Raw genomic sequence first — 10724 nt, 5'->3', positions numbered from 1 at the left:
TGGGCGGGCGGGGCGCATGCATGTTGATTGGTTTGGGGCTGGATGCATGCATATCTTGTGGTGTCTTCTGCGTGTCTTTTATCTTTTTTGGTTTTATTTGGCGTCTCTTTTCTGCTGCATTTCGTGTTGGTTTGTTCGTCTTTATATTTTTTGTTGTATTCCTTTTGAGTGCCGTTGGGTGGCGCTGCTTCTTTTTTACTTGGAGGCTTCCTTCTTCCCATTCATTTGCTGCATGCATGCATGCATGCATGTTTTGTGTTTGCTCCTTTTTGCATGCGTTTGTGTATATATGTATTGTATATTAAGTTGGTTGCGTGGGCTAGGAGCGTGCGTGGACGGTTCAAGGGTTTAGGGTTTAGGGTTTAGGGTTTATGGGTGTAGCGTTAGGGTTATTTTATTATTCCCTAGTTCTTGCATTCATTTTGGGGCTTTGCTGTGCATACATACATGCATGCATGCATGCAGGAGTATGAAAAGAGGGGACAGCTGATGTCGTTGTTGCGACGTATTATGGATGGCTCGAAGATTTTAGTCTTCGCTGAGACCAAAAGAGGTTCGAGACATTTGCTGCTGCTGCTGCATGCGCTGCTGTTGCTGCTGCTGCTGCATGCGCTGCTGTTGCTGCTGCTGCTGCTGCATGCGCTCCTTGCGGAGAGCTGCTGGTGTTGCTGCTGCCTTGTTGCTGCTTTAATCCTCTCATCACGCTGTTTGCTGCTGTTTGTTGCTGCTTTTTGTGTTGTTTTAATTGCTTTGCTTGTTGATGGTGCTGCTATTCTTTCTTTTCTTCTTCTTAGTCTTCTTCTTCTTATTGTTTTGTATTCCTTGTTTCAATAAATTAATTAATTTTATTTATTTTATATTTATTTATTTGCAGGTGCTGATAACTTAACTCGCGACCTGCGAATGGAGGGCTGGCCTGCGCTGTCTCTGCACGGAGACAAAAAGCAAGAAGAAAGAACGTGGGTCTTAGACGAATTCAAACAAGGTAGAAACCCTATCATGGTAAGCTAACTCAATCTCGTTCTGCTGCTGCTGCTCGTTCTGCTGCTGCTGCTGCTGCTGTTCGTTCTGCTGCTGCTGTTGCTCGTTCTGCTGCTGCTGGTTTTGGTGTTCGTTCTGCTGCTGCTTGTGCTGCTGCAGCTGTTGGTTTTGCTGGTGCTGCTGCTCTTGCTACTGCTGCTGCTGCTTCTTGTTCTGCTGCTGCTGCTTAACTTGCTGCTGCTGCTGCTGCTGCTGTTGCTGCTGCTTTATATAGGTTGCGACGGACGTGGCTTCTCGCGGTTTGGACGTGAAAGACATTCGGCATGTTATTAATTTTGATATGCCAAATCAAATCGAAGACTACGTACACCGCATTGGTCGTACAGGAAGAGCTGGAGCAAAGGGTTAGTAGCCCTTCTTTGTTGTTTGTTGTCGCTTATTTTCTTGCTGTCTCTCTGTCTCTCTCTATCTCTATCTATCTCTCTCTATCTCTCTATCTATCTATCTATCTCTCTCTCTGCCTCTATCTCTCCGTCTCTTCGTCGCTCTCTGTGTCTCTTTGTTGCTCTGCATATATATATATATGAGGAGGATTTCTCTCGTTTCGATTTGTCGCCTGACCTGTTTATTCTATTGATTGGTTTGCTGCTGCTGTATCTGTTGCTGCTGCTGTATCTGCTGCTGCTGCTGTATCTGCTGCTGTTGGGTACAGGGAATGCTTACACATTCTTTACAACAGACAAGCAGCGTCTTGCGCGAGACTTGGTGAGAGTTTTAAAAGAAGCGAATCAAACTGTCCCGCCTGAATTAGAAGCCCTTGTGGGGTATGGAGGAGACAGTGGAGGTGGGGGTAGGTGGGGATCCAGGGGAGGAGGGCCCAGAGGAGGGGGCTTCAGGGGGGGCCCCTATTCGCGCCCTGGGGGCCCCAATGGCATGCCTTTAGGCCCTGCTCGCTTCTAATTGCATGCATGCATGCATCTATGCATGCATGCATGCATCTATGCATCCATGCATGCGTTTAACTCAGATGGGGGGCCTTTAGGGTGGGGGGCCCTATGCCCGCCTGGGGGGCCCCAAGGGGATTATGCCTTTAGGCCCTGCTCGCTTCTAAATGCATGCATGCATACATTAATGCACGCATGCATCCATTTATGCATGCACGGAGGAGATGCACTTGCATGCATAGAGATGCAGCGCCAGATGCTGCTGCTGAGAGAAAGCAATAATGCATGTTAACGGGCGCAGCAGAAAACGTTACCCTGCTGCTGCTGCAGCAATAGCAGCTACTGTTGCTGCTGCTGCAGTAATAACAGCGGCTGCTACTGCTGCAGCTGTAGCAGCTACTGTTGCTGCTGCTGCTACGCTACAGTAGTAGCGGCGACTGCTGCTGCTCCAGCAGTAGCAACTACTGCTGCAGTTGCTGCAGCAATAGCAGCGGCTGCTACTACTTCTGCTGCTGCTGCAGTTGCTGCAGCAATAGCAGCGGCTGCTACTACTTCTGCTGCTGCTGCTGCAGCACGAAGAGCAGCAAGGGGCGACGAAGTGTGTGCGTGTTTGATTGCATTTTGTAGTTATGTCGGGGGGTCTTGTGAGTTTTGTTTTACTTTAAGAAGAAGAAAGAAAAAAAACATATCTTTTTCTTGCTGTTGGGAATGGGGCTGTTACTCAGCTTCTAATGCTGGCTGCAGAGGGATCTCATCACCTGCTGCCTCACCAAACAACAACACCCTTGCATGCATGCACGCATGCATCCATGCATGCATGCATGCGGATATAATAAATGCATGCATGCATGCAGAAATCGATGCGTGGATGATTGCATGCGAAATGTGTGCAATGCATGCATGCATGAATACGTGTATGCTATGCATGCATGCATGCATGCAAACAGGGACGCGGGGGTGATGTTTGATTAAAGAAAGGGTATAAAGAAAGAAAGAGAGACAGCACTTATTATGTTGTCTCTCTTTTCTGCTCTCTTGCGGTGTTGCTGCGGAAGCCCCGCTTTAACAATTCATTATAAACGCCTTGTTGTTGTTTACAGTGGCTTTATTAATATCTTTATTGTTATTATTATCTTTGTTTTTATTACTATTGCTACTATTAATTATTATTATTATTATTATTATACTTAGTACGATTAGTCTTATTATTTATTATTTGCTGGTAGTATTATTCTTATCTTCGTTATTATTATTATTATTACTAGTATTAGTATTATTATTATTATTAGTAGTATTATTATTATTATTTATTATTATTATTTATTAGTAATGGTAGTAGTGGTGTTACTTCCGTTAGTATTATTATTTAAATAATAAATTAAAAGAAAATATGTTTTATTACAAATAGAAGTAGAAGAAAATATAAAAATACTATTAGCTTCTTATATCCAATAGAACAAGGATAACATTTGCTATTATTATTATTATTACTATAATAATTAATCTTTTTCTACTGTTTGTTATTGTATTACTATTACTAACTGCTAATATTACTCCTTCTTAGTATTATTACAAATTATTTTTACATTAAAACAGCTAAGTATGAAGTATAGACTCACAAAGAAAAAAGAAAAAATATATTTGTTGTTATTAACGAGACTTTACCTGCTGCTGCTGCTTTCTTATGCATTTGCTGCTTTACCTTCATATAGTTTGGGATTGATGGTTAGGGTTTAGGGTTTAGGGTTTAGGGTTTAGGGTTTGCTGTTGATTATAAATTTAAATATTTATTTGCTGTTGTTCTTCGTTTCTGCTTTAAAATAATATTTTTTATATTTATTTATTTGCTGTTTTATTAATAAAATGCTTCTTGTTATTATATGCTACTATATTATTAGTCGTACCTAATAACACGCACTAATAATATATATATTATATAAAATTAGTTAATTAATAATATTTTATTTATTTATAAATATAAACCAAGGAGAAACAAAATATAAACGGCTGAACGTTTTTCTTCTAATCCTTTACCAGTGTATATTCGTAGCATTAATTATTATTTTATATTTATTATTATTTTATATATATGTTATATATACAGTATATTATATATATAATATGTATGGATATCTTCCTGTCTATCTATCTCCTTATCTATTTATCTGTATAGTTTTATTTAATATATATAATATGAATGTATATCAATCCACCTATTCACCTGCTTTATCTATGTTAATATAATTGTATATATATAATGTAGATGCATATATATATATATATATATGTATATATGTATATATATATACACATAGACGCTCTAGATGAATATAAATAAAATATATATATAAATGAAAAAGAGAGGTTCAGCAGCAAAGAACGATTAAAATTTGTTGCCTTGCAGTGATAACGAAAAAGAAGGGTATGTATGCATGCATGCATGCATGCATGCATGCATCAACACCCCTTTTCCCTGTATTAGGGAAGGAAAATAAATATTTAATACTAAATATATTTAAATAATAAAAGGAGCTGCAAAACAATGCCTTAAGCATCTTCTATAATGTCCCCTGGGGTGTCTCTGTACACCCCGACAGGTGTGGGGTGTGGGGTGTGGGGTGTATATATACACCTCATTCGGTGAATATACACATCAAGCAGCAGATGTTTCTTGCTGCTATTATTCTTTAGCAAAGACAGCCCTATTTAAAGTAATAAGAATGCGTCTTCTACTGTATGTACATACACTGAGAGCAAATTAATTTTTATTATTATTACTATTATTGCAGAGAGAGCAGTACTTCTCTCTCTCTACAACACATACATCTCTATGTCTTTGTCTCTGCTGCAAGCAAACTCTGCTCTTGCTCCTCTCCTGTCTCCTTTCGTCTTTTCATTCACAGACAGGAGACAGACAGAACATCATACATAAAGAACATCATAAAGAAACCGTAACTGCATGAATAACAAACCCCTGCATGCTGCTGATCTAAACAACAGCAGCAAAATAGAGACATATTGCTGCAGCAACAGCAGCAGCAGCAGCTGCTGCTGCTGCTGCGACATACACCACTCCAACGCCGATGCTGATGGTGGGCTTCGCATCCTCAAGTGTACAGGCAAGGCAGTAGCAGCTGCTCCTGCTGCTGCTGCTCCTGCTGCTGCTGCTGCTGCAGCTAGAGCCTCCTTGGGTTATAAACAAACGGACGATAAGACACAGAGCGGAATAACACAAAAAAATAAAATTCAGGAGGACTCAGGAGACACCAAAACCCTCAACGCTGCCAGTGCGCTGTCTTGTCCTCCTGCAGCAGCAGCTGCTGCAGCTGCAGCAGCAGCAGCAGCAGCATTAATTGCGCAGGTGCCGTGGCTCCTGCATACCTAGAGAAACATTTAACTTCGGTCTAGGGAGAGGCCTGAAGCGAACCTCAACATGCTGATACGTCTTGTTTGCTGTTTTGCTGCTGTCTCCTTTGCTGCTGTCTCCTTTGCTGCTGTCTCTCCCTCTCCATTCCCTCTCACTTGATTTTATACTAATCCCTTCAGCTGCTGCTGCTGCTGCGGTTGCTGTTGCTGCTGCTGCTGCTGCTGCTGCGTCAGCAGGAACTACCGCCCCCTCAGCAGCAGCGCTGCTAATAGCTTGTTTGTCTCCACCCCGTAATAGATCTTCTTCTGTCTCCTCGTGTATATTTAAAGTAAACAAAGACGAAGAAAAATATGCATCTGCTGCTGCTGCTAAATAGCAGTGTCTTGGCAGCAAGATGCGGCACTCCGGTCCCAACGCTGCGGCTGCTGCTGGTGTTGTTGCTGCTGCTGCTGCTGCTGCTGCTGCTGCTGGGGTGTCTTCAGCAGCAGCAATAACTAACGCCTGTGCTGCAACATCAGCAAATACATTAACTCCCCCTAAATGCTCAACTGCTGCATGCACGCAGCAAGTAGTTCCGCTATAAGAAACAGAGACAGCTTCTGCAGTTAAGGTAGCGCCTCCGCACCCTTTGCCTATCTCTGTTTTTTCTTCCAGTGCTGCTACTGCTGCTGCTGCTGCTGCTGCTGCTGCTTCACCCGGATCTGTGTCCCCACCGCCGCCAGCTGCAGCTGCAGCAGCAGCAGGATGCGGGGTCGTCTCGAGCTCTACTGGTGGTGCTGCTGCACCTATGTGTTTCATAAGCAATGCATCTGCTAGATCTGCAGGAGGATGTCCAGCTGCTGCTGCTGCTGCTGCTGCCCCCTTTGCTGCTGCTAACAATTCTAACCCTCTTGATCTCTCTGCCTGCACAACAACTGCAACAGTACGCCTACGCCCAAACGAGCTCTTCTTCTCATATTCCCTCAGGTAACTTTTCCCGCTGCTGCTGCTGCTGCTGCTGCTGCTGCTGCTGCTGCTGCTCTTCACGTTGCTGCTGCTGTTGCTGTGGGTGCTGGAGCTGGTTCCCTTGGTGCTGCTGCTGGCGTTCTTGCTGTCTTTGCTCTTGCTGCTCTTTCCTTTGCTGCTGTTCCTGCTATTATTATTATTGTTGCTGCTGGAGTACTCTGCATGAGGAGCAGCAGCAGTATCAGCAGCAGCAGCAGGAGCAGTATCAGCAGCAGCAGCAACAGCTCCAGCAGCAGCTCCAGCAGCCGAAACATAGCAGAAGTCTGTAGGTAGATAAAGCACTTCCTCTATTTTCTCTTTCTTTCTTAACAACCCCCTAAACGGAGACGTTAAGACAGAAGGGTAGACAAAATAAGATAAGACAGCGCTCTGTCTATGCAGATCTACACGTACTGCTGCTGAGCCCGGCGCATATCTCCCTCTTATAAGACCTTCTTCTTGAGATCCTTGGATATCAATAATAAGCAAACACCTTTCTAAGTCCCATCGAGCTGTCTGCGCAGACAGCACACCTCTGCTGCTGCTGCTGCTGCTGCTGCTGCTGCGATGTCGCCGCCGCCGCCATTGCTGCAGCAAATATCGTAAAAGGTATAAACCCCCAGCAGCTGCAAGTACACCCGAAGCTGCAATTGCAGGCTTTGAAGTCAATGCGTGCTTCCACTTGTTCAGTCTGTCTTCTTCTTCATACACGTCCATGCCTGTTGCTGTTGCTGCTCCTGACCCTGCTATTGATGCTGCTGATAATGCTGACTTTACTGTTGTTGGAGACCCAGGGAACAGAGGAGACTCAAAGCCGTCTGTTGCTGTGAAGAAGAGACAGACACACAAACAACAACAAGCAGTAGATAATATGCATATACATACATAAATATATATATATATATTATACATAAATATATATATATCATACATAAATATATATATATATCAGAAGGAAAATAAAAATAAACAAAAAGGAGACGGTTAAGGGATAACGACAAAGAGGAGACAGAAACCAACAAACAGCACAAGCAGCAACAACAGCAACAGCAACAGCAACAGCAGCAGCAGCAGCAGTACCAGCAACAGCACCAGCACCAGCAACAGCATTAGCAACAGCAACAGCAGCAACAGCAACAGCATTAGCAACAGCAACAGCAGCAGCAGCAACAGCAAACGGAACCAGCAGCACCAGCAGCAGCAGCACCAGCAGCAGCAGCACCAGCAGCAGCAGCACCAGCAGCAGGAGTTGGTGGGCTTACTGAGTGAATTAGGTGAATCTGGGAGTCCGTCCGGCAAATCAAATCCTCTGAAAGAGGTCCCATCTAAAACTTTCTCCTTCATCCTCGCCCCCGCCATAACTTGAGAGAAGAGAAAGGCAGACGGCAGCAGCCCTACTGCTGCTTTTGCTGCAGCAGAAGTTCTCCTAGAGGGGCGACGCCGATGGGGTGTTTGTACAGGGTAGAGCAGAACTCCAGCAGAAGAAGAATGCGCACCTGCTGCTTCTGCTGCAGAAGACGATGAAGCAGCAGCACCAGCAGCAGCAGCAGGAGGCTCTAAAGAAACATCACCTCCTTCTGCTTCAAACAAACGCTGCTCTTCTTCTATAATCCGTCTAAACCTATCAGCAGGGCTTAAATCCTTCACCTTCACAACTTGGCTGTCTCCGGAGACACCCCAACTATCCCCAAGTAATGTTGAACTTGAATCTCCTAAAGTAGTTCCCACAACCATCTCCTCCAGCCGGGCGCGGGGAGACGGCGCTGCAACACGATCCCGCTCCAGACCCCACACCCCACAAACCCCCAAACACGAGGAGGAGGGGGGCCCCATATTGGGGGCCCCAAGGGGGCCCCCATATAAATTATACCCACGGTCTCCACCCCCAAGTAGCAGCAGCAACAGCAACACCAATAGCAGCAAATGATGCTGCTGCTGCTGCTGCCGCTGCTGCTGCTGAAGCCTCAGAGGCAACCCAATAGAAAAAAAAAGAAAGCAAAAATAATAAACGCTCGAAGAAAAACGCAACATCCTCTCCTGCTGCAGCTGCTGCAGCTGCTGCTGCTGCTGCTGCTGCTGCTGCTGCTGCTGGGAAGAAGATAGAGGGGAGCTGCAGCAGCAGAGAGTATAACAGATGAAGAGGAGAGAGATAAAAAGAGACAGAAGAAGACAGAAAGAGACAGAGAGCAGCGCCCTAGCAGGAACAGTAGAAGCAAGAAAAGCTACCAGCAAAAAGCAGCAGCTGCTGCAACAGTCAGCAGCAGCGGCAGCAGCAGCAGCAGCAGCAGCTGCTGCTGCTGCTGAGACAACACAAAAGTAAAGAGAAAAGCTCTCACCTCCTATATGCTGCTTCTCTTGAATAATTATATAAAAATCTTATGTTCGGTTAGACCCAGCCTATAAGAGAGACAGACAGGAAAGACGCAAGCAATAAGTGCATAGAAAGAACCTACAGGCGCAGCAGCAGCAGCAGCAGCAGCAGCAGCAGATCGATGGGCTCCTTACGAAATCCTGTCCGTGCTGTAGTGCATGCAGAGGGTATATACACACGACTTGCAACAGAAAGAAATAAAGAAGAAGATAAAAACAAGAAAAAGCAAATAAAACAAATAAATAGTCGAGGAGACTAATCTTTCTGCCGCTGTTGCTGCTGCTGCTGCTGCTGCTCCTGCTGCTGCTGCTGCTCCTGCTGCTGCTCGGTTTGCTGAGGCCCGCAGCTGATGTTGTTGCTTTTTCTTCTCTTTTCCTTCTTTTGCTTTTCTTTTAATATTTGTTAAATATATTATATAAATTATATATAATATAATTTCTTTCTCGAGAAAAAGCGGAGAAAAGCTTAGCTAGATTTGTTGTTTGCGGTGTATGTGCAGCTACACTAACTCCGTGCACTGTAAGATCCAATTGTTGCTTCTGCAGCTGCTGTTGTTGCTGCTGCTGTTGCTGCTGCTGCTTTTGATGTTGTTGCTGCTGCTGCTGTTACTGTGGGGAGAAGGTGTTTGCTGCTGGATGGGGCATACGCTGCTCCGGAGAACCGTGCCACAGTCTTTCTTTGCTGCTGCTGCCGTTGCTGCTGCTGCTGCTGCTGCTGCTACAGCAGCAACAACACAAGAAGTAGCAGCAGCAACAACAAAAGAAACAGCAGCTACAGCAAAAGAAGCAACAGCAACACCAGCAGAAGCAGCAACAGCAATAGCAAGCAACAGCAGCAGCAACAGCAACAGCACCAGTAGCAGTAGCAGCAGCAGCAAACCTTCAGCACCAACTATGGTAGCTTATACAGCAACTCAGCAGCTGCGGCAGCAGCTGCTGAGTTCCAGTACATCTGCTGCAGCTGCAGCTGCTGCTGCAGCTGCAGCAGATGCACTGGTGCAGCAGCAGCGCCTTTATATAAATCTATTTAATAAGTCAGCATTTAGGAAAGAGTATACACCGCAAACAAATAAAAAAATAATAGGAAGTATATACTGGCGCTCGATAGATATAAATAAAATAAATATAATAAAGTTTATGTTCAAATTGTAGTAATAATAATATATAATAACAAATGAGAATGATAAATAAGAGCAATAAAAATAATATTTATTAGTAATAACTAATTTAAAAAATAATAATAAAGAGTAATAGAAATATAATAATATTAATAGAAATAATAATTAAGACGAACGGTAATATAATAATAATATTCGTAATAATATAATAATAAGAGTAATAATATAAACAACAACAATATAAATAGCAATAGAAATACTATAAATAATAATAATAATAATAATAATAAAGACAGCAGCAGCAGTCTCTGTTGTCTCCTCAACGCTGCAGAAGGCAAACCCTAAACCCTAAACCCTTAAAACGAGCGCTGAACCTAAACCCTAAACCCTAGGAAGCTTTTGTTTGGGGTCTTGTCTCCTTTAAGGAGACAAAGCACCCCAGCCATTACCCCTGTAAGGGTTTAGGGTTTAGGGTTTAGGGTTTACAGTTTTTTCTCCTTCACGGAGACAAAGTTGTGAGGGTTTGAATGAAGAAAAAAAAAAGAAGAGCTACACTCTTCTGTTGCTAATTATCTTCTGTATATCTTTGTATCTTTATTTATATTTTTATCTATTTGTTATTTGCTATTTATTTATTTAATTATGTCTTTCTATTTATATCCATATAGCTATTAGCACATCTTTATATATACAGCGTAATGCCTATGCATACCTTGCATAAATATATATATATATATATATGTACATATATTATGTATATATATTTATATTTATATATATACTTAAATTTATATATTTATATATCTATAAACATATTTATATTTATAGATAGATATGCATATTCATACCTACAAGGAAATCTGCATGCAATATATTATGTGTAATCTTTTTATCATTAACATATATATATAGATATACATATATATATATACATATAAATATCTATATATATATATATAT

The 10724-nt window shown here is 42.8% G+C and overlaps 2 protein-coding genes across 2 annotated transcripts; one reads left to right on the top strand and one right to left on the bottom strand.

The window, feature by feature from the left end:
* Positions 1-459: 459 nt before the first annotated feature.
* EAH_00055190 (hypothetical protein, conserved) lies at positions 460-1941 on the top strand (the record flags this gene model as incomplete). Its single annotated transcript, XM_013393893.1, has 4 exons — positions 460-553; positions 875-1002; positions 1256-1385; positions 1694-1941. The coding sequence occupies 4 exons, from the start codon at positions 460-462 to the stop codon at positions 1939-1941; spliced, it is 600 nt and encodes a 199-aa protein (XP_013249347.1).
* Positions 1942-5274: 3333 nt separating this feature from the next.
* Positions 5275-8010, bottom strand: EAH_00055180 (hypothetical protein, conserved; the record flags this gene model as incomplete). The annotated part of the gene is made up of 2 exons (XM_013393892.1): positions 5275-7100; positions 7539-8010. 2 exons carry the CDS (start codon positions 8008-8010, stop codon positions 5275-5277), a joined length of 2298 nt encoding a protein of 765 aa, XP_013249346.1.
* Between the last annotated feature and the right edge of the window lie 2714 nt (positions 8011-10724).

This window comes from Eimeria acervulina, genomic scaffold, assembly GCF_000499425.1.
Source record: "Eimeria acervulina Houghton genomic scaffold, Eah_scaff1084, whole genome shotgun sequence".
Taxonomy (NCBI): Eukaryota; Apicomplexa; class Conoidasida; order Eucoccidiorida; family Eimeriidae; genus Eimeria; species Eimeria acervulina.
This window is presented reverse-complemented; position numbering and strand designations above follow the sequence as displayed.